This window comes from Mobula birostris, chromosome 25 (genome assembly GCF_030028105.1).
Source record: "Mobula birostris isolate sMobBir1 chromosome 25, sMobBir1.hap1, whole genome shotgun sequence".
Classification (NCBI taxonomy): domain Eukaryota; kingdom Metazoa; phylum Chordata; class Chondrichthyes; order Myliobatiformes; family Myliobatidae; genus Mobula; species Mobula birostris.
The window spans coordinates 52490372-52515620 of NC_092394.1; the positions used below are offsets into that span (position 1 = coordinate 52490372).

General features: G+C 39.7%; 1 protein-coding gene across 3 annotated transcripts in view; it reads left to right on the plus strand.

The window, feature by feature from the left end:
• Positions 1–25249, plus strand: part of zzef1 (zinc finger, ZZ-type with EF hand domain 1) — a 261590-nt gene that overhangs the window by 84682 nt on the left and 151659 nt on the right. For all 3 annotated transcript variants that reach the window (XM_072243417.1, XM_072243419.1, XM_072243418.1), the window contains exons 26-30: positions 6290–6533; positions 8999–9078; positions 13443–13527; positions 14910–15417; positions 17540–17704. In XM_072243417.1, coding sequence (XP_072099518.1) covers positions 6290–6533; positions 8999–9078; positions 13443–13527; positions 14910–15417; positions 17540–17704 — 1082 coding nt within the window. The remainder of the gene's footprint in view (positions 1–6289; positions 6534–8998; positions 9079–13442; positions 13528–14909; positions 15418–17539; positions 17705–25249) is intronic.

Consider the following 25249-nt stretch of genomic DNA (forward strand, 5'->3'; position numbering starts at 1 on the left):
CGTTTTCATTACTTTCAAGACAAGGAGAAACTGTTTCGTTTCGTTCGATCTAAAGGTTACATTGATTTTCTGGATCTTCAGTTCCGATTCGTGGAGGATTTCAGTAAACCAATCTGGGATCAACGGGTTCGTTACAGATCTGTGATGTCGGAACTCTACAAGATGGATTTAAAACCAGCGCTGCTCTACCCTGCACGTCTAAGGATTCGTACGTCGGATGGAGCCCTCCGCTTTTTTGAATCTCCTTCGGATGCCCAGAGTTATCTGGATCAATTTTCACCTTCAACATCTTAATCGTAATTTTTAACTACCTCCGTTGATCGGAGGTTGTGAATTTGTCAGTCTTAATTTTTTTTTGTCCTATATGGGCAGAAAAGTTTATTTTTGATTATTTAATATGGTTGCTAAACTTTCTTTTTTAACTGCGTCATTCCTTTCTTTTTCCCAGGGGATTCTGGGTGGTTATTCCCTCACCGTTATTTTACGTATTTCCTTTGTGGCCTTAAATTTTTTAGTTTTTTTAAATCTACTTTGTCTTGTAGGTTTTCATAACTAGTTTATGTTAATAATCTCATTTTTTTTTTGTTTTGTTTACTTATAGGGTTTGGGGTTTGTTGCGTTTTTTTTTATATTTTCTGGCTTTTACTCTGTTATATTATGTGTTTGTTTTAATTGATTTACCTTTTTCTATTCTCTTACTGTTTTATAATTAGCTGATCTTTTTTTATATTTACACTTTTTTTAGGGAGTGTATACCGGAAGTCATGGGGGTAGTTTTAGTGCTTGCTTCTTTCGGGCTGGTCTGCGTTAGATTTAGCCTTGGGGTCATGGGGTGGGGGGTGGTGGGAGGGGCTTCACGTTTTAGTTTCCTTCTTCTTGGGCTATGTACATTATTGAAGTATTGGTTGCGTTCTTCTTCCCGGTATCTCTTATTTGTTCTGTTCCCTTTCCGGGTTCGTGGGTCGAGCCTATCATCAATCCTCCTTGATGCGGGTTGACTTTAGGGTTTATGGAGTCTATTATTAATTTTGTCTCCTGGAATACTAATGGTCTTAATCATTCTATTAAAAGGAAAAAAGTTTTTAAAGTGTTCCAGAGACTTAAAGCACAAATTTTATTTTTACAAGAGACCCATGTGCGGAGGGGAGACAGACTACGTTTTTTTAAATTCTGGAAGGAACAACAGTTTCATTCGAACTCCAATGCTAAGATTCGAGGCGTCTCTATTTTTATAGACTCCTCAGTTACTTTTATACAACATGATATTATTTCTGATCCGAATGGTAGATTTTTATTGGTTAGTGGTCTACTATTTAATAAAAAGGTAGTTTTGGTTAATGTTTATGCTCCTAATATGGACTGTCCAGAATTTTATAAATCATTATTCAATCAGTTCCTGAATTTGAATGAGTTTTCATTGGTCTGGGGCGGAGATCTTAATACCTGTTTATCTCCAGCTTTGGACCGTTCGGCTCCTCTACGGACTTTACCTAATAAATCTGCAACTTTGATTAATTCATTCCTCTCTGATTCTGGGTCGACGGACATTTGGCGTTTTTTGCATCCTCAGGAAAAAGATTTTTCTTTTTTTTTCACATGTTCACCATTCCTATTCAAGAATTGATTATTTCTTTATTGATTCTCGTCTTATTTCTTCAGTGATTAAATGTGATTATGACTCTATAACCATTTCGGATCATGCTCCACTTAAGCTTTCTATTAAAATTCAGGCCAATACACAAAATAATAGACAATGGCGTTTTAATTCATTGTTGCTTCAGGACTCGGACTTTGTTAACTTTATGAATGAACAGATTGATCTTTTTTTTACAATTAACTATACAGAGGATATTTCTGTGAACATTATTTGGGATACTTTTAAAGCTTATATTCGTGGTCAGATTATCTCGTATTCTGCTGCTTTGAGGAAGAAGCTGAAGCAGGAGGAGTTGGCAATCGTGGACAAGATTAGGGAAATTGATAAGAAATATGTTATAGCTCCTTCTGAGGAGTTATATAAACAAAGAACTGAACTTCAAATGGAACACAGTTTATTACTTTCGTCCTCGATTGTAAACCAATTAAAGAAAACAAGTGAATTTTATGTACACAGTGACAAAATTGGCAAACTGTTGGCTAATCAACTGAAGTCTAATTATGCTAAATCTCAAATTAATCAGATTTATAACCAAAATGACCGACTGATACTTGATCATGTGGGGATTAATCAAACTTTCTGTGATTTTTATTCTTCCTTATATCAATCAGAGTCTCCTCGAGATTCTAAATATATGAATGATTTTTTAGATAATCTAGACTTCCCTGAGATTTCACAGGATATGTCTTCTATGTTAGATACTCCCATTACCACGGATGAGATTAAGAATATTATTTTCTCTATGAATTTGAGGAAAGCTCCTGGCCCTGATGGGTTTACCGTAGAATTTTATAAATGTTTCGCACCTTCATTAATCCCTTGGCTCTAGGGTTTTTGAGGCTTCATTAAAACTTGGTAAACTTCCTGAATCTTTCAATAGAGCGTCAATCTCTCTAATATTAAAGAAGGATAAAGATCCTGCTCAGTGTGCATCTTATAGACCAATATCTTTATTAAATGTTGATTCTAAAGTTTTTTCTAAGTTATTAGCAAATAGATTAGAAAAAGTACTTCCTTTTATTATTTCAGAAGACCAAACGGGTTTTATTAAAGGTCGTTACTCTTTTTATAATATTCGCACACTGTTAAATATTGTTTATACTCTCACAAAATGTTCCTGAGTGTGTTATCTCTTTAGATGCTGAGAAAGCTTTTGACAGAGTAGAATGGCCTTATTTATTTAAGGTGCTTGAAATGTTTAATTTTAGCTCGAAATTTATATCCTGGATTAAATTGTTATATCATTCTCCTGTGACCTCGGTCCGTACTAACTCTCTAAGCTCACCTTTTTTCCCTCTTTTTCGAGGTACTCGACAAGGGTGTCCTCTTAGTCCTTTATTATTTGATATTGCATTAGAACCTCTTGCAATTGCCATTCGAGAATCTCCAAATATTACTGGGATAACTTGGGGCTTAAAGTCCCATAAAATATCACTCTATGCTGATGACTTTTATATATTTCTAATCCCCAAAAATCCATCTCTGCTGTTTTAGAGCTATTAGCACAATTTGGTCTTTTTTCAGGTTATAAGTTAAATCTTAGTAAGAGTGAACTTTTCCTGATTAATAAACAACTTCCCTTATATCATAACTTTCCATTTAAATTGATTAATAATTATTTTTCATATCTTGGGATTAAAATTACTTGTAAATACAAAGATTTATTTAAGATTAACTTTTTACCCTTAATTGACCATATTATTCAACTTTCATCTAAATGGTTTCCTTTATATTTAACTTTGATTGGTCATATTAATGCAGTTAAGATGTTTTTGTTTGCCAAAATTTTTATATATATTTCAGGCATTACCAATTTTTGTTCCAAAATCTTTTTTTGATAAAGTTGACTCCAAAATTTCTTCATTTATTTGGCAAAATAAAAACCCGAGACTGGGTAAAATACATTTACAGAAAGCTAAGAGAGATGGAGGCTTAGCATTACCTAACTTTAGATTTTATTATTGGGCAATTAATATTCGACATATGAAATTTTGGTTACTTGACCAGGATATACTATCCATTCCTAAATGGGTAGCATTGGAATTACAATCTGTTCAGGGCTATACACTTGGCTCTATTTTAGTTTCCTCTCTTCCTTTTCATTTGAAACGCCTTAAACAGGTGTCTAACCCGATAGTTAAATATACCTTACGTATTTGGTTTCAATTCAGAAATTTTTTTGATCTTAACCAATTTGGGCTAGCAATTCCTATTTTAGGTAACATATTTTTCCCCCCCTCTTTTACGGATCGTGCTTTTCAAATTTGGAAGACTAAGGGTATTTCACGGTTTTTGGATTTATTTTTAGATGGTTCCCTTATGTCTTTTGAACAATTATCTAATAAATATAATTTATCAAGAATACATTTTTTTAGATATCTACAAGTTAGAAATTTCCTAAGTACTATACTTTCTTCCTTTCCAATGCTCCCTCCTACATACATTTTAGATACTATAATTAACCTTAATCCATGTCAGAAAGGTGCATCGGCTATTATTTATAATATTATTATGAAACTTAGGAAAGCTCCACTTGATAAGATTAGGTCAGATTGAGAACAAGAATTGGGATCTGTTATTTCCGTGGATGACTGGGGGCAGATTTTACAATTAGTCAATACTTCCTCTATCTGTGCTAAACATTCCCTAATTCAATTTAAAGTTGTTCATAGAGCACATATGACCAAAGATAAATTAGCTTGCTTTTATTCTCATATTAATCCTTTTTGTGATAGATGTCCGGGGCAGATAGCCTCTTTAACTCATATGTTTTGGTCTTGTCCTACTCTGGAAACTTTTTGGAGAGACATTTTTAATATTATCTCCAAGGTATTGAATATAGATATCTCTCCTCACCCTATTACTGCTATCTTTGGACTACCTAAAATTTCCAGTAATCTTTCTCCTTCAGCCCGTAGAATGATTGCATTTCTTACTTTAATGGCGAAAGGATGTATCTTACAACATTGGAAAGAGCTTAATTCTCCAACTACCTTTTTTTGGTTTTCTCAGACGATATTATGCTTGAATTTGGAGAAAATTAGAAGCAATCTTTATGATTCCTCATTTAAATTTGAACAGACCTGGAGATCTTTTATTCAATATTTTCATTTAATGTAATATATACCTTTCTTGTTTTTTTTTTACTGTTTTTAATGGAGGTCGGGATTGAGGACGTGATTTTAAGTTTTTTAACTCTGTTTGGTTTCAAGTTAGCCCATTGCTTTGCTTTGCTTTTAGTTAGTTGCACGGTGGTTTTTTCTTGGGTTTTTTTTTTCCTTTTCTCTATTGATATATATAAAAATTAGTATACTATTATGTTACCTTGGTACGTTATGTTTAAATTACATTGTTTGTATCATTTTTTTTGTATTAATATTTCCTGTAATTTTATTATATTCTAACAGTGTATTAGTGCCTATATGGCTTACCTTTTTGTATACTTATTCAATAAAAAGATTTAAAAAGAAAGAAAGAAACTATTGATAATTCAGAATTTATAAAAGTTAGATTTTTAAAATATTGTTTGAAGCATTGCCAATATTGCTTCCTCTTTAACTACCTTGAAGATAGTAAAGCCAAGCTCATAGCATGGAGATGTAGACCAGAAAGAGCAGGGCTGGGATGCACAGAACCAGCAGTCTGGGCTACAACCTGACTTCCGATGCAATGGGGTGGAATTTGGGTTTCCTCTCAAGTCCCAAGAATATGGGTTAGTGGGTTAATTGCTCATAGTGTGCAGGTGAGTGGTAGAATATTGGGGTATATGATGGGAATGTGGGGAGAATAAAATGAGTGACAAATGGATGCTTATTGGTCAGCATGCACAGTAGGCTGACTGGCCTGATTGCTCTTTATGACTCTAGGAATGTCAGGTGTTCAGAAAACACAGAATCTGATGAGATTGCTTTGAGAGTTTACAATATTCCCTTTCTTTAAGGGTCTACTCAACGATGACTACATCGTTGTCGCAGTGAGGGTCATTTCAGGCATGCTGTAGGTGTGAAAACCACTTTATTGTGATTTAAACACTTAGGAACACACACAAAAGTCGCTGGTGAACGCAGCAGGCCAGGCAGCAGCTCGAGGAAGAGGTGCAGTCGACGTTTCAGGCCGAGACCCTTCGTCAGTCCACTTTTGTGTGTGTTGCTTGAATTTCCAGCATCTGCAGAATTCCTGTTGTTTGCATTTTATAAACACTTAGGATGTGACTTTAGGTGAAAACTCTGAAGGGAACCTTGGAAATTGCGAAATTAGCGAGGATAATCAAAGGCTTTCTGAACAGTATCTGGCAGCTTTGAAAGTTGATGTCTGATGAGAAGAAATTGCAAAGTCTTGTATGGACCAAGATGAAAATTTAATGGGGTTGGAGATAGTTAAGTAGGAGCTAATAAGCCAGTGGGGGTGAGGCTGGAATGAATTCATTGTTTTTCTCTTGATAAATGAATCCATGAGTTTCTGCACATCTGAAATATGAGATTGGACAAAAGAGCATGAAAATATTTTTTGACTAAGGGTCTTGAAGCATTTTCAGCTGAATGAAGTTTAGATGCAGTTTGTTGCCTTGTACTGTATGTTTAAAAATGTTCTATTAATCTCTGTTTTAAAGTAACTCCTGGTCCTTTATTGTAGAGCAAAAATGATGTCCAGAAGTTCCTGGTCCAGGTTGCTCGCTGGGATCCTTCACAAGACGATTTCACTGACTTTCAGACTGACCTTGTCAAGCAACTTGTCAACCTTTGCAAGAAGCAGTCAGCAAAGTTGGAAGTAGTTAGCGGAATTGGTCTTGGGTCAAAAGTTGATCAAGCTGTGAATGCTGTATTTGCTGCCATGATGTACCATTGTGCTGATCTTCACAGTGGTCTGAAAACTTACGGTAAAATAGTCTTTGTGGGTGGTAGTCCGTTTAAATTAGTTTTTAAAACAGTTTAAGCTGATTGCATATTTTGCAGGAAATTACTGGAAATGCTTGTATACGAGGCCTTCTTAAGCCTATTGATTGCAACTGGGCACTTCAACTATTGAGCATCAATTGGAACCATATGTTGAGTTTTGAAAGAACGCAAACAAATCCTATGCTATACTTACACTACTTTAACCTGCATTTAGTAGTAAATTGATCTGCTCCTGCAAAAGCTGCACAGTGAAATATCCTACCAAGAAGTTTGACATTAAAACAGTTGCTCTATTTGCACACTATGTACCAAATTTGCCAGAAAGGATTGATATGCCTATTTAGATATCAATCAAATTCAACAACCTAGTAATTGTAAATCTCTGTGGCTCAAAAAACAATTATCATTGGTTATTAACTTCTCGCTCTTTTTCCTTTGCTTTCTTTACTTAAATTTGTATGCAATTAATTACTTCAACCCTTATTTCTAGTTTAGGTGTAGTGTTGTCTCTCAAGTGATTCATTGCCTAAGGCAACACGCAGTTGCTTTCCACTTTGACAAGAACCCTGTAGAGGACACCACACTGCTTTTGATTTACAGTTACCGCAGCTTCTAGTGTGAGAATACAGGGAGTCTTTCTTCGCTGATTGCAGAACGTGGCTCAATAATACGCTATTTTTTACCCTGTGCTTAGATATTCTTCAATTTTGGGGTCATACCTGGAGGCAGTCAGTATTCCTTGAGAGGATGTCATTTTTTCTCTGCACCCCTCCATCACTTGAATGTTTCCCATTCTTTTTTTTGAGTGTCAGAGCATAGTACATAGAAATCTACAGCACATTACAAGCCCTTCGGCCCACAATGTTGTACTGACCACGTCACCTACTCTAGAAGCTACCTAGAATTTCTCTACCACGTAGTCCTCCATTTTTCTAAGCTCCATGGACCTATCTAAATGTCTATTAAAAGACCCTGTTGTAGTCTATTGAAAGACCCACCACTCTTTGCGTGAAAAACTTACTCCTGACATCCCCCTTGTACCTACTTCCAAGCACCTTAAAACTATGCCTCCTCGTGTTAGCCATTTATTACAGTCCTGGGAAAAAGCCTCTGGCTATCCACACGATCAATGCTTCTCATCATCTTATACATCTCTACCAGGTCACCTCTTATCTTCCATTTTTCCATTTTTGAGTGGAACATCTTGAACGTGCTATTTTTTGGACATTATTCGTAACCTGCAATGCAAAGCAACAATAATTCTAAAAAGGCTCCCAGTTCTTTACCAGCCGTGGTGAAATTTAACCATACTCATTTGTTTATCAGATGTGCAATAACTTGAAACACTTGTGCAATTAATTTTAAGTGCCTGTTGTTTGTTTCATTCGGCTTTTCACTCTGACCTGATATTAATAACCGTTTTGTTTGAGTTCAGGATTATGTGCAAAATTGATCAATTTCATTGAGCTGCTGAGACAGTTAAGAAATAATTAGTAAACAATTGTGGCTCTATCTGTGAGCCCCGAGACAAATACAGTTTGTTCTGCTTCCACCTCCCAGTTCGTCTTGCCACACCCCTCCACTTCCTCAGCCCATGTATGTGCAACCATAATTAACAAGTCACTGAAGTTATTAAAGATATTGTTGGTTTTTTCAATTTGCATCATATTGGGTTTTTTTTAAGAGAAGCTGTTCATATTACAGGGACAGCAGTGATGCCCTTTTTAAATGCCACCTGTTTTCAACAAAAGATAACAGTAAAATGGGATTTGGCGCTCTGCAGTTTACTGATGTGCGCGAAGTAACATCCCATGCTAACTTTTGGTTGTTCATGGGAATTCTTGAAACTCTGCTTGTCCCTGAACCTGGTAACAAGGTGAAGAGAAATGCAGATGTATTGTACGTCAGAGATTCTAGAGTTTAATACTGCAACAGTGTTAAAAGAACTGAGAAAATCTTCCTCCGTAATAATGTAGGCTGTGCAAAGTTATGTATTTTCCAGGGGCATAACCGCCAATCTTAAACCAAGCCCTTAAAACTTGTACTGAATCTGTTGACAACAACTGCTAGTTTTATTCATTGTAGACGTAGTAATGGCAAACTGGTTTGAGATACTGATTTCTGGTGATTATTAGTTTGAAAGGCCACTATAGCAGCTCATCATATGGGCTGGCACTCTCCATTTCCTTCTCAGATGATTTAATATATTACAATTTGCAAACATCAGGAAAGATGTAGCAGTTATAACTATTGTGAGTTACTGTGGATAACACTGCTGTTGTGCCACAGCTGGATGCTGATGCTGAAGCCGAACTTTATTCCCCTGGAATGAATGTGGTGGCTGATTCTGATGACTGGAACAGCTGGGTGCAAAGCAATCTGTTATAAGTAAAATAAAATTTTTCTTGAATTTTCACTTAAGTACTTTGCTTCTCCCCTTCTTTAGTTACAAGTGGAGGTACCGCAGGTTTCAGTGACGAAATTGCGGAAGTGTACGCTTTGGCTGAAGGAATGAAAACCTGGATAGTAAGTTTTGTAAATGTGACTTATGAGTTGTTTAAAAGCAGTGACACTGGTTTGAAGCAAAACAGTGCAGTAGATGAGATATTATATTTTCAAAATCCTTATGAAAAACAATCTCATATTCTTAATAATGCAGCCCAGATCATTTGATCCATCTTGTTGACACTGACTCTGATGTACCTATCTGTGCTAATCCCATCTACTAACCCCAGAACTGTAACCTCCTGTGCCCTGTGACTCAAGTACTCATCCAAATACTTTTTGTAATGATCTCAGGCAGCATCTTCTATATTGCATCCACCCTGTAGTTGCAAAAACCTAATTCTCCAATTCTCTTAACTACCTCACCGTAAGCATAAGCCTGTGATTTTAAGAATCTGTTATGGATGTTAAGCTTTCCACTACCTATCCCCACAAAATTTTGTATCAAGATTCTTCTCTTCCTTGATCCCCTTTACTGCAAGGAAAACAAATCTAGACTGCACAACCTTGCTTCGTTACTGAAAGACCCCATCCAACCAAAGAACATCCTGGTGAATTTTCTCTGGACCCTCTCTCTGGTCAATTCATGTTTTGTTTTATAGTGTGTACAAGACTCCTGCTGTTGCCCAGTGTCAAGATTTTATAAAGCAAGACCTCCATATTCTTACATTCTATGTCATAGCTCATAAAGCCAAATATTACCTCTTCACCACTTTCACCACTTTATTCATTTATACTGTCACCTTAGGGAATGTATAAACTCTGTTCCTCAATGCTCCTCGGATAACTAGTGTGTGTCCTACTGCTAGCACTCCAAAAATTCATTTCCTCTCACTTGTTGGATTTAAGTTCCATCTGCCATTCTTCTGGCCAACTTGCCAGCTAATCAATATCATTCTGTAATCTAAGAATATCCTCTTAACTGACAATGACACCACCAATTTTTGTATCATCTCTAAATTGAACTATTCGTATTGTACCTCCTTCATTTACATCCAAATCATTGTTATTATATTACAATCTGCAAGGGTCCCAGTGCCGATCCCAGACATAAAAACATCCTGTCATTTTCCCAGTTTGTCTCCTTTGCCAAGTGAACTTTGGATCCAGTTTGCCTTTGATTCCACCCACTCTGAGCCAAATAGGTTGGAGATCATGGGATCCAAAGACCAAGTATGAGAATGGGCAGCTAGTCGAAGAAGAAATACTGTAAAGAAGAGAGAACTTAAACACACTCAGATTTGTAGAAGAGAATTTGAACACTAAATTAGAGATTTGTTGGGTATCAAGAATGCAACAGAGATACTGTCACAAAACATAAGCTAACATTTTGATAAGAGAAATGAGAGAGCAATGAGCTTCTTGGAAAGCAAGCCTAAATGGCAAATTCACAATTTGCTGGAAATAGCAAAACAAGTTAAGCATGGAAACAAAGAATACATGTACTAAAGTCATTGTAAGTTCTCTGCCTGCAAGTTAAGGTATTCAAATATGAAGCTAGAACTTCATATTTATAAACAGAAAGACAACACAAGCTGGTAACGCCTTTTCTGGAAGGGAAACTGAAGGGCGATTCTTTCTAATTATAAAAATAACTTCACGTAAAATGCTTCCACCCTTGAGAATTTGAAAACTACGTGCCATAAATGTATAGTAATCACTGATGCATCCTATAAAGAATTGATGAGTTGGCTTGGTTGCTGACGGAGAGGAAGCATACATTAATCAAATGAGAACAGCTTCAGTGCCTTATAAAACAGTAGGAAAACACAAGAAACTAAAAGCAGGAAGATTTTCACCTGGCCCATCAAGCCTACACCCCCCATTCAATCTGATCATTGATCTATGTGTTCTCAATTCAACTTATGTGTCAGTTCTTTGATCTATCAAGTGTTTATCTTTCTCCACCTTAAGTATATATCTAATGATCTGGTCTTCTTCACCATCGGGGTCAGGGTATTCCAGAGTTCTGCCACTCCCTGAGAGATTCCTATGGAGTGGTTTTACCTTGCCTTGCTCCTTAACTTGTAATTATGTCCCCTAGTTTCTGACTCTCATCAGAGAGTACATTGCAACCTCTGCCTTGTAACCTCCATTTAGACCTTATATGTTCAAGTAAGATCACCTGTCATTCTTCCAGACTCCAAAGAATATAGGCCCAGACTGGTTAGCCTCTTGTCAGTTGGTGGAGAGTGTTTCTTTGGACTAAGAAGCTATATAACAGTAAAGCTGTGTTAACATTAGAGAAGTTAATACCTTTCCAGGAATGTTGGGCTGATCTGCATCATTATAGGAGAACCATACTTAGAAGGCTGCTTTCCTTCTTTGTAATTTAGCTTTTACAGTTAGTTATTTCATTAAGATTTGCAGCAGAAGCATGAAGTCAAAAATTGTCTTTGGTATGCTGGGCAACTACCTAACCACATCCCTTCTATGGTGCCGCAGTTTCTACGAGGCAGTTAATAAAAAGCATGAGGTTTGTTCAAGTTTCGAAATAACACTACCACCTAGTGGAGAACCACAGTAGAACAGACTTCACATTGTTGCCCTGCAGACAAGGAGACTGCAGATGCTGGAATCTGGAGCAATGCACAAGGCACTGGATGAACTCAGCAGGTCAGGCAGCATCCATAGAGGACAGTGGACAGACAACATTTTCAGTCAAGATTACTCATTTGGGTCGTCTTGTCAGATGAAGGTCTCAACCTGAAATGTTGGCTGTCCGCTTTCCTCCACAGGTGCTGCCTGACCTGCCGAGTTCCTGGAACATTTTGTGTGTTTGTGCCTTGAAGTTTCATAAAGCTCTTCTTGAGTTAACTTGCCAAAGCAATGGATGGCTGTGATATTCTATAATTTGATTTCTCACCAGAGCAAGTTCATCTCTTTGTTGCAGAAGATCTTAATGTGAATGGACTCTTAACAAGGCCATTAAATGACATTTAATTTTCCAATAGTCTGCTTGCCAATGCTGAGTTCCAAATCTGGTCATTGCTCTAGAATGGACACAAGAAGCAAATCCCACACCCTGAGCACTAGGCTGCTAAAAGCCATGATAGTTAACATAGAACATAGAAACATAGAAAATAGGTGCAGGAGTAGGCCATTCGGCCCTTTGAGCCTGCACCGCCATTCAGTATGATCATGGATGATCATCCAACTCAGAACCCTGTACCAGCCTGCCCTCCATACCCCCTGATCCCTTTAGCCACAAGGGCCATATCTAACTCCCTCTTAAATATAGCCAATGAACTGGCCTCAACTGTTTCCTGTGGCAGAGAATTCCACAGATTCACCACTCTCTGTGTGAAGAAGTTTTTCCTAATCTCCGTCCTAAAAGGCTTCCCCTTTATCCTCAAACTGTGACCCCTCATTCTGGACTTCCCCAACATCGGGAACAATCTTCCTGCATCTAGCCTGTCCAATCCCTTTAGGATTTTATACATTTCAATCAGATCCCCCCTCAATCTTCTAAATTCCAACGAGTATAAGCCTAGTTCATACAGTCTTTCATCATATGAAAGTCCTGCCATCCCAGGAATTAATCTGGTGAGCCTTCTTTGTACTCCCTCTATGGCAAGGATGTCTTTTCTCAGATTAGGGGACCAAAACTGCGCACAATACTCCCGGTGTGATCTCACCAAGGCCTTGTACAACTGCAATAGTACCTCCCTGCTCCTGTACTCGAATCCACTCGCTATAAATGCCAGCATACCATTCGCCTTTTTCACCGCCTGCTGTACCTGCATGCCCACTTTCAATGACTGGTGTACAATGACACCCAGGTCTCGTTGCACCTCCCCTTTTCCTAATCGGCCACCATTCAGATAATAATCTGAAGAATCTGAAGAAGTTGAGAATGTTTTGGCTTTGACCACCAAGGAATAATCATTTGTTGATACTTTCTTGATTTCCCAAGGAAAATGCTGCCTTAATGTTCTGAGCAGTTATGCTCAAGTCTCCGAAACGCTGTCTTATGTTCATATCAGGATTGTGACAGGGTTTGGAGCAGCTCATTGACTGGTATCTTGTTGCTGAATAAATGCCACTTGACTGCCCTGTCAACTGTTACTTTGAAAGAGGAAGGTGCGGGCTTACTAACATTTTAAAATTGGATTGGCAAGTATCTCTGTTGTCTAAACTGTGGATATGTTGTTTGAAACAATATTAACCAACTAAATAACAGTTTGCATTGCATTCCTAATGTTGTAAAACTTTCCAACATCAGGTTTAATTGAGCATAGCTTATTATTACCTAGACATGTAAGAAGTATTAAGACTGATGACAAATATCTAGCGGTAGGCGCGATTCTGTGTTGGCATGATATCAGGTGGACTCAGTTTTCTTTCCTTCACACCTGTCTCCTCCACCCCCCCACCCTAACAAGATGGAACGTAAACAGAAATATGTAATGATGACCAGTGATAAAGAGGAAGCACAAGATGATGACAAGATGAACCCAGAAAACATCAGTGAGTAAGATTTATTACATTCATGGTCTAGGTGACTCCATTGAGATATATAGGACTTCAGATGATTTTGTGCTGTAAACCGAGTCTGAATAAAGAAAGAAATCACTCATAATTTATTTGTTTTGCAACTAAGGCTTTTAATTCCTATTCACTGAGGAAAAAATTCCACCAATCTTGTACTTTTTGAGTGTCGGGGGGAATGAATATAGGGAGCAGTGTGTAAGTCATTTCCCTAGCTTGCTGATCCCTGTTTTGAAGTGGGGTTGGGTGCACTGGTTTGCAATTAGTGTGCCTCATTTAAGTTAATAGCTAGTTTCCAAAATATGTTGATTCCCATTAGAACTAGTATATGAAAATGCCTATCTATACTCAATCCACAAACCACCTTACAAAGCCGACAGTTGTCGTCTAGCTAATTTAGCATTGGTACATCATGTGGTGGATCCCTGCCCGAGTTCTGATAGTGACCACGTGCTGCTTGCAGTTCATGTATGTTAATGATTCATTGGTTGTGGTCAAAGGTGACGTCTGATTGATTAATTTCTTTCATAATTTTTGTATGATGGTCTCTTATTTGATATTAAAAATAGTGGCCTTAAGAGTTAGTGAATAAATCTGATAACCAATGCAAGTGTTCATGGAGTTGTTATGCAATAAGACATTAATCTGAAGCTGTTCATCAAGCCTGGTTTTCCTCACTCAGAGGTATTCCTCATCCTATCCTCCTATCCACCTGTCCCTTTCTCACCCTCACTGCAACTTGTGGTTATAAAACTTGAATGTTTCGCTTGCACAATAACATGGACCCTTGACCTCACAATCTACCTCACTGTGACCTTGCACCTTGCTGTCTATCTGTACTGGAACACTTTATTCTGAGTTTTACCATCTACTACATAAATATGCCATTGTTATGAATTGATCTGTATGGACAAACGAGTTTTTCACTGTGCCTTCGTACATGTGAAAATAGTACACTAATTTGCCAGTTTAAAATTAACTTGTTTTCTCTACCCCAGCTTTGAATGGTCTTCAAACTGAAGCATTTCAACTCCTTTCTCTCCACTAATGCTGTCTGACCTGCTGAATATTTCCAGTGTTTTCTATGAGATTTCAGCATCTGCAGTTTTTGAACGTCTTCACTCAGTTGTGTTGATCCAGATTTAAACTTTCAGTGTTCTCTCATAAAAATGTTTGGCCACTTTGGGATGTTCTGAGTAATAAAGAATCCTTTATTATCACACAAGGGTGATATTTTGGAATGGTTAGCTGCTGTGACTGCAAGCCAGCTGTTAAAATATCTGTATCAATCTTGTTTATAGAATGAATACAGTATTTGCTTAAAATTTGTCACTTGGTGTCACTTTTTCCTATTTTTCTAGGTGAAAACTGGATTGAGAAGAGCCTTTTGCTACTAAAGTTCCCACCATTAACAACAAAAAATATTGACTCTTCCTCTGATAAGAGAACAGATACTTTACAAGAGCAGGAATGTGCAGTGCTTAAATCTGCCGATCTGCAGGGACAGGGTACTACTACCCAGTCTACAGCATCACAGGAGCCATTGGTACGGTCACAAAGCGCAGAGGGTGAAAAGCCCCAGCAAGCTGTCACAACACTGAACACTGACCCTGATCCTGCTGGTCCAACATGCACAGAGGGGCCAGCTTCTTCAGTGAGCACGACACCCAGTGAAAGCATAGTATCTCCGTGTGTGGACCTTCACTCTCCTTTCAGCTCCAAACCCAAGAATCCACTCAGTAAAAGCCGACTTAGATTACTTTCACTCAGGTCCGTGGAAGAATTTAAAGTTGATCCAGTCCAAGACAAATTTCCAATTTTGAAGAGCATCTTAGAGTTCATGAAAGATCTCAATATTTCATCTGAAAGGTAAGCTGGTTAGGTTTTCAGACTAAAGAAAAATACTTGAATGTGACTTTTAAAAAAAACTTACATTTAGAGGAGATCAAGTGTGTAATTTGGCAGCTATTGAAAGAAACTATTACAATCAAAATTTAATTTACCAACCCAGACATGCCTCACTATCTTCCTGCTGTAGAGTTCATTATAAACATTGTTTCAGAAGTACTGGTATGTGACAGATGAAGGAGGTATATAATTAGCAGTTGATCCTGAACATTAATATGACCATCTATACTTCATATGTAAGCCAGATGCTGAGAGTAGGAAACTTGCAGTGAGGGAGCTTAAGAACTGGATGCGCAAGTTGGTCATTAGACTCCTTGAGCCTGGTCTGACGTTCAATGTTCCTGGCTGACTTGTTCTTAACCTTGCTTTTTTTTGACTATTCTCTATAATCTTTGATTTCCTTCTTTATCCAAAATCTATCATTATGAAGATATTCAATGGCAGTCTCCACCTTCTGCAGAAGTTTGATTAAACAGACCAACTGCCAGATCCCATGTAGGAAAGGAAGAGGGGAATTTATGGCAATCACATGGGCTATTCTTGTACTAAATCCTGCAACAAATGGTATATGCGAAGCTCTGGGAGCAGACCCGGTTAATCGCATGTGGTGCCTCGACATGGGACATGTAATAAAAATTGTGTGGTGCATATCCTATTTACTTCCTGGAGGAATGCAGTTTACCACTTCATTCTCAAGCTACATCCAGCCCTTTGTATGAAAGAACACTTTCAACTATTTTACAGATACTTCATAGTTATGTTACAAATAAGATTAGGCCATAAAACCATAAAATTTAGGAGCAGAAGTAGGTCATTTGGCCCATTGAGTCTGCTCTGCCATTCAATCATAGGCTGATCCACTTCATCCAGTCATCCCCACTCTCCTGCTTTCACCCCATACCCTTTGATGCCCTGGCTAATCAAGAACCTATCTATCTCTGCCTTAAATACACTCAATGACTTAGCCTCCACAGCCACTCCCTCTGAGTAAAGCAATTTCTCCACATCTCAGTTCTAAACGGACCTCCTTCAATCCTGAAGTCATGCCCTCTTGTCCTAGAATCCCCTACCATGGGAAATAATTTTGTCATAGCTAATCTGTTCAGGCCTTTTAACATTTGGAATGTTTCTGTGAGATCCCGCCCCCCCCCCCCCCCATTCTCCTGAACTCCAGGGAATACAGCCCAAGAGCTGCCAGACGTTCCTCATACAGTAACCCTTTCATTCCTGGAATCATTCTCATGAATCTCCTGTGAACCCTCTCCAATGTCAGTATATCCTTTCTAAAATAAGGAGCCCAAAACTGCACACAATATTATAAGTGTGGTCTCACGAGTGCCTTATAGAGCCTCAACATCACATCCTGGCTGTTGTATTCTGTACCTCTAGAAATGAATGCCAACATTGCATTCGCCTTTTTCACAACCGACTCAACCTGGAGATTAACCTTTAGGGTATCTTGCACAAGGACTCCCAAGTCTCTTTGCATCTCTGCGTTTTGAATTCTCTCCCCATCTAAATAATAGTCTGCCTGTTTATTTCTTCTACCAAAGTGCGTGACCATACACTTTCCAACATCGTATTTCATTTGCCACTTCTTTGCCCATTCCCCTAATCTATCTTGAGTCTCTCTGCAGGCTCTCTGTTTCCTCAACACTACCCGCTCCTCCACCTACCTTCGTATCATCGGCAAATTTAGTCACAAAGGCCTTAATACCGTAGTCCAAGTCATTGACGTACGTCTTAAAAAGTAACGGTCCCAACACTAACCCCTGTGGAACTCCACTGGTAACCGGCAGCCAGCCAGAATAGGATCCCTTTATTCCCACTCTCTGTTTTCTGCCGACCAGCCAAAGCTCCACCTACGCTAGTAACTTCCCTGTAATTCCACGGGCTCTTATCTTGCTAAGCAGCCTCATGTGTGGCACCTTGTCAAAGGCCTTCTGAAATACATGAAGAGAAATCAAGTGATGTGCGTTGGTGACATGTGTTTACCAAAGTGTGGGGTATTGCTTTCCCATGTTATGAATAATACCTAGAACTGTTACTCAGTCCCCTTAAAAATAAATCAAAACCTTTGTAGTGTTTTACAGGTTCTATCTTTGCGTAAGGCCCAGGCCAATAATGTCATCAAAGTTCTCCATGCAGTTTGTGAATGCCTGCAGTCGCTAGGACAGCCTCATCTCTTCCAGTTCTCCTGCATTCTCTTTCTTCAGGAAATGTTAACCTGTCAGAAGGAATTGATCAGGTATGGAGTAACCGCTCAGCCTCGTGAACCTCAGTAATTGTACCCCTCAGTGACCAAGTAGCCAAACATTTCGTTTGCAGTAAATAGTTGGGAGCTTGGGTTGTGAGTTTCTGTTTTGCTTGATGATTCATGTTGCTGTTTCGTAATGAATTATTTGTGTTGGTTATCTGCAGTAGATGTTGGTGTGACAAAATGTTAATCTAACATGATATAACTGGTAAATCTTACTAGACACCTTTGTGCATGTAGAGGATTGCTTCGCTACTGTGCTCAATAATTTTATAATCACTTCAAAAAGAAACTAGTAGGAGTGCATTTCCACTGGTGCAGTAGGTCCAGATGGTTGGAATGATTTCTACAGACAAAAGTGAGTGGAATTGGAAGAACTTGTCTGGCTAGGTGAACTGAATGTGATAATGGAAAGTAGAAGATTAAAATAAGGCAAACAAGGGTCTCCAATTGAAACGTCGGCTGTACTCTTCTCCATAGATGCTGCTCGGCCTGCTGAATTCCTCCAGCATTTTGTGTGTGTTGATTAAGATAAGGCAACAGTATTGATGTGAACTGAAGATTTAATGGCATTGTATGGTTAATTATGATCAAATGGAATGGTGGAACTGGCTCAAATAGCTGAATATCTATTTCAAGAATTTATAGAACAGCACAGGAACAACCCCTTGTTGAATCTGTTTATTTTCTGATCCTTGGGGTTCTTCAGAAATGATGAGTAGTCTTAATTCAAAGATTTCAGTTAATTTTCAGAGTACAAACAGATGTACAAATATTAAGCAAACTTTTAAAAAAAAGCCGAGAAACGATGCTAAGAAGGGAATTAATGCTAGGACGAAAGACTAACGATGGTACTTCTTTAAAAATTCTATCACTTTTATAGATAAGATGAGGGAAATTCCTTAGATAAGATTAAACAAGTTAACGGGCTACATGATTAAAGCAATTGCATCACATGAGTAATGTGCTAATTCTTAGCCAATGAAAAATGAGAAAGGTGATAACCTGTTAGTTTAGCTGCTATACTGCTTTCTACCAGAAAGTGTGAAAAATACGAGTTTGTTTAAAAAGTACAAATCTTATAAAAAGTATTAAAAAATAGTAGTTTTCAACATCCTTCAGCCCACAATGTCTGTGCTGAACACAATGCCAAATTAAATGTAACTCTTCTGTCTGCACATGATCCATGTCCCTCCAAACCCTGCAGATATACGTATCTATCTAAAAGCCTCCTAAATGCCACTTGCATATCTGCTTCCATCACTCCCCTGACAGTACACTCCAAGCACCTACTACACTGTGTTTAAATAAAAAAAACCCTGCCCTGTAATGAACTTCCTTTAACTTCTTTAACTTCCTCCATCTCACCTTCAGTATTTGACATTTCTACCCAGGGAAAAGACTTGACTGCTTATCTTTACCATTGCTGTCACAATTCCTGACTATGGTATTACTTAAGTAAAACATCTATCTTTTTTACTGTTAATAACATTTAGGGGAGTTACAGAGCAACCATTAGTCTTGCGAGACCATGAATCTGCACCTGGAAAGTCTTCACTCTCCAGGGCACAGGCCTGAGCAAGGTTGTATGGAAGACCAGCAGTTGTCCATGCTGCAAGTCTCCCCTCTCCACGACACCAATGTTGTCCAAGGGAGGGGCATTAGGACCCATACAGCTTGGCACCAGTGTCGTCGTAGAGCAATGTGTGAATAAGTGCCTCGCTCAAGGACACAACATGTTCCCTTGGCTGGGGCTCGAACTCACGACCTTCAGGTTGCTAGTCCAATGCCTTAACCACTTGGCTGCGTGCTCACGGTTACAGAGCACTACAGCACTAAAAAAGGCATTTCAGCCCATCTAGTCCATGCTATTTTAGTCCGATGACGTCGAGATCTAGTCTCTCCCAACCTCAGTGGAAAAACCCTGCTTGCATTTTCTCTGCCTATACCCCTCAATTTTGAATACCTCTATCAAATCTCCCTTTATTCTCTGACCTCCCAGGAAATAAAGTCCTAACCTATTCAACCTTTCCCTATAACTCAAGACCTCAAGTCCCAGCAATATGCTTATAAATTTTGTATGTACTCTTTCAATTTTATTGATATCTTTCCAATAGGTAGATGAGCAGAACTGTTCACTAAATTGTGCCTCAACAATATCATATCAAACTTCAACATAGCATCCCACCTTCTGAACTCAATACTTTGATTTGTGAAGGGCAACGTGCCAAAAGCTCTCGTTACGACTCTATCTACTTGTGATGCCACCACGAAGGAATTGTGTATCTATATTCCCAGTTTCCTCTTCTACTGCACTCTTCAGTGCCCTATCATTCACTGTGTATGTCCTTTTCCTGGTTTGTCCTCCCAAAGTACAACACCTCATACTTGTTTGCATTAAATTCCACCTGCCATTTTTCAGCCCATTTTTTTTTCAGCTGGTTCAGATCCCTCTGCAAGGCCTGATAGTCTTCCTTGCTGTCCACTACACCCCTAATCTTGGTGGTGTCCGCAAATTTGCTGAGACAGTTCACCATGTTATCAGTGGACCCAGCCCCAATACTGAATCACAGGCTTCCAGTCAGAGAGACAACCATCTAGTGCCACACATGGGCTTCTCCCGCTAAGTCAGTGTTGAATCGAATTTACTACTATATCCTAAATGCCAAGCCACTGAACCTTCTGGACCAACCTTCTGTGTGAAACTTTGTTAGAGGCCATGCTGAAGTCCATGTGGACAACATCCGCTGCCTTGCCTTTATTGCCCTTCCTGGTAACCTCATCAAAAACCTCCATAAGGTTAGTTAGACGTGATCTACCAGGTACAAAACCATGACGACTATCCCTAATCAGGCCGTCTATATTTATTTATTGAGATCCAGCCCTTCGAGCCATGCCAACCATCAGTCCTTTAATTTAATCCTAGCCTAATTACAGGACAATTTACAACGACCAATTCGTTTACCAACTGGTACATCTTTGGACTATGGGAGGAAACTGGAGCAGCCACAGAAAACCCACACGGTCATGGGGAGAATGTACAAATTCCTCACAGGCAGTGGCTGGAACTGAACCTGGGGTCGCCTGTATCGTAAAGCGTTGGGCTGCCCCAATATTCGCCCTACATTCAATGCCAAACATGTTAGCAAACTTGGCCTTCACGCTGGCCAGCTTTTCTAAGTCCAGTCTACATGCACGGGCTTGGGCCTGCGAGCCAGTTGTGGAAATATGGTGCTCGACCACATGCTTTGGGACTGTAATGCAAAATGTGGGCTGAGTGAAGTTTGGGAATTCACCCAGCAGGCAAGTGAATTCACTTGTGATGCTCCATGCGCTAAAAGAGTGAACGTAAGGAACTTACTGGGGGTACAGGGTAATGACCCAAAGTCTTTTTGTGTCCACAAGCCAGCAGTTTTTCAGAAATTGCCGGGACCCTAGTAGAGATATTTAAATCATTGTTAGCATCAGGAGAGGTACTGGAAGATTGGAGGATAGCCAATGTTGTTATGCTGTTTTTTTTAAAAAATAAAGCTCTAAACGTAAACCAGGAAATTATAAACAAGTGAGTCTGACATTAGTAGTGGGAAGGTAATTGGAAGGTGATCTAAGGCAAGGGTCTCCAACCTTTTTTTGCACCGCAGACCGGTTTAATATTGACAATATTCTTGCTGACTGGCGGGGGGTGGGGTTGGTGCTGTTCAAGTAGGGTTAAACTCACCTCAGCATGTCTTTAACAGTTAGGGTTGCCAACTTTCTCACTCCCAAATAAGGGACAAAAGTAGCAGTCAAATCCCAGGACACTTTACCCCAGGAAAGACTACCATGACCATGAAGCCTTGCGTGGGCACCTGTGTGTGCATGCGCATACGTGCCGATTTTTTTCCCACAAATCGGTTTTGCCTTCATCTTCCCGACTATACTGTACATACATTATTTCTACTTTATATAGGCTGTGTACTTATCATGTCATTCCTGCTTTTACTATATGTTAGTGTTATTTATTTTCAGTTTTATGTGTTATTTGGTATGATTTGTTAGGTTATTTCTTGGGTCTAGGAACGCTCAAAAATTTTTCTCATATAAATTAATGGTAATTGCTTTTTTGCTTTACACCATTTCAGCACGAAAGGTTTCATAGGGACGCTCTACCTTAGTGGGGGAAATACTGGACAAGGGCGGTCCCGTATGGGTCAAACCAATTTGGCCCAATATACGTGATGTCCCGGCAAATACGGGACAGTTGGCAACCCTATGTTCAAGTTCAACACTGCGTGACAGGGAATGAGGAAAGGTGCAGCTGACTCATCTCGTTTCCTTGCGGCCCGGTAGCACATGCTTTGCGGCCCGGTACCGGTCCGCAGCCCAGTAGTAGGGGACCGCTGATCTAAGGGACCGGATATATAAGTATTTGGATAAACGTGGACTGAATAAGGATAGTCAGCATGGCTTTGTGCATGGTAGGTCATGTCTAACCAATCTTAAGAGTTGTTTGAGGAAGTTACCAGGGAAGTTGATGAAGGTAAGGGAGAGGATATTGTCTACATGGACTTCAGCAAGGCATTTGATAAGGTCCCACATGGGAGGCTGGTCAAGAAGGTTCACTTGCTCGGCATTCAAGATGAGATAGTAAATTGGATTAGACATTAGCTTTGTGAGAGAAGCCAAATAGTGGTAGTAGATGGTTGCCTCTCTGACTTGAGTCCAATGACTAGTGGTGTGCCGCAGGGGATTGGTGCTGTGTCCTTTATTATTCGTCATCTATATCAATGATCTGGATGGTAATGTGGTTAACTGGATCAGCAAATTTGCAGATGGCACCAAGATCAGGGGTGTAGTGGACAGCGAGGAAGGCTATCATGGTTTACAAAGGGATCTGCATCAGCTGGAAAAATGGGCTGAAAAATGGCTGATGGAATTTAATGCAGACAAGTGAGAGGTTTTGCACTTCGGTAGGACCAACCAGTGTAGATCTTACATAGTGACGGTAGGGCACTGAGGAGTGTGGTAGAACAAAGGGATCCGGGAATACAGGTCCTTAATTCATTGAAGGTAGCATCACAGGTAGATAGGGTTGTAAAGAAAGCTTTCGGTACATTGGCTGCCCTAATCAAAATATTGAGTGCAGGAGATGGGATGTTATGTTGAAATTGTATAAGACATTGATAAGGCCTAATTTAGTGTAGTGTGTGCAGTTTTTGTCACCTACCTACAGGAAAAAATGTAAACAAGGTTTAAAGAGTGCAGAGAAAATTTACAAGGTTGTTGCTGGGTCTGGAGGACCTGAGTTATAAGGAAAGGTTGAATAGGTTTGGACTTTATACCTTAGAACGTAGAAGAATGAGATCAGACTTGATAGAGGTATACAAAAATTATGAGGGGTATAGATAGGGTTAATGCAAGCAGGCTTTTTCCACTGAGGTTGGGTGGGGCTACAACTAGAGGTCATGGGTTAAGGGTGAAAGATGAAAAGTTTAAGGGAAATATGTGGGGAAACTCCTTCATTCAAAGGGTTGTGAGTGTGGAATAAGCTGCCAGCACAAGTGGTGCATGCGAACCCGATTTCAACGTTTAAGTGAAGTTTGGATATGTATGTGGATGGTAGCCGTATGGAGGGCTATGTTCTGTATGTGGGTCAATGGGGTAGGCAGTTTAATTGGTTTTGGCATGGACTGGATGGGCCAAAGAGCCTATTTCAGCGCTGTACTTCTCTATGATTCTGTGACTCTTTATCTACGAACAGTCCTTTGGCACACATGAAATCTGCACCGAGCAGGGGTCTAACAACTCTGCCAAGACAAAGTCCCACATGTAGGATTGTCCATTGAAGCAGAGCGGCATGTGTCGTGTCCCAGAAGTCCAGATCCTGCTGCTGCTGGCGGTTTCCAGCAAAGGTCTGTCACTGTGCCTTCAATCAATGGCCGTTGGTGGCAGCATACTGGAACTCCCGTGCCACACAGGAAGCATTGCCCTGAAAGGGTGTCCGGAATGAACAATAGGCAACCCTGGCAGCTGGAACCCACACCGTTCGCAGACCTCTGATGTGCTGATGCTCTGGTTCTGCTGAAGCTGCGTGGCAGTCAGCCCTTCTTGGCATTCATGCCGAAGTGTGTGTGGTTAAAACATAGTCCCGACATTGGCTGGTTTGGAGCTGCCAGCGTGAGTCTGCTTGATGCTCTGCTGACCGGGCTTATTGAGGCAGGGAAAGGAGAAGGAATAATGGGCTGCTGCCTGCCTGAGTGTTGACTATCGGCCATTTTAGCAGGCTCCCTATAGTCCTTCACAGGTACATTAGCTAGGGCTGTGCAAGCTTGATCTGGCATTTCTTGCATAAAGAGTTCTTTAAAAAGTCAGAGTGATATTTTTATCACGTGCAGTTGGGTCTTTTAGTGGACTCAGCACTCTGGCTGCAGTGGAACTGCTTAGCAATGCTAAAATGTAGTAAAATTTGGTATTTTCTGTGGTGATTTCTTGCAACGTGAACTGGGCTTCTGCCTGTGGAAAAACACGCAGTAGCATGCTGCTCCCAAAGCTTCAAGGTAACCAATTTGGTCGATATGTTGTTGAGTAACTCTGGGATTGTCCGAGAGCGTCAGAGTCACCAGTGTATGAAATTGTGACTAGAATGTGAGGATCATTTTATGTGCTTGACAAAAGCCACAGCCCTTTACTTCCATTATGAACAAACAAAAAGCAGTCACCTTAAACTGACGCCTAACGTCAGACACAGTCTCTTAAAGTGGACACAGAGTGACTCGATGTGAATTATGTCGAGCAGTTCTATTATGAACAATATGTGTCATCTGTCACTCATTACATTACTCTACATCATCACAAACTTGTTTTGCTTGCAACTTTCTGCTATTTTGAATGAACTCTTCTCGGACTTCCAGCTGGATACAGGTATTGATTTTAACCAACACTTCATTGACAAATTCTGCCATTTTCATCAGGGATGCCTATTTATACTCCCATTGTCCATCCCTCCTGATACGTTAGTCCTCTTCCAATCAGGTTTCCACTGTCCTACCTTAATTACAATCGAGTTCCAGTTCTTACTTGGAGCAAGACCTTCGTCTTTGTTAAAAGTCTTTTCCTCTAGTTTATTTCAATGGCTTCCTTCACCAGGCATTTCCAGAAGCCATTGCTGCGACACAGTAGTTTTGTGCCATCGAAGTCAATCCTACGGCCATTGCGAATGCAGCGTTCTGCTACCGCCGATTTCTCCAGGTAACCCAATGGTTACCCAAACCCAAACCAAGGTTAATCCAAACCTCCTCTGCCCCTTGATGTGAGTTATGTGTATTGCTTGAAATTCCAGCATCTGCAGATTTCCTCATGTGAAGTCGCTTTTTATTGTCATTTCGACCATAAACTGCTGGTACAGTGAAAACGAAGCAACGTTCCTCCAGGACCATGGTGCTACATGAAACAACACAAAACTACACCAGACTACAGACCTACACAGGACTACATAAAGTGCACAAAACAGTGCAGGGCAGTACAATACATAATAGACAAGACAATAAGCACAGTAGA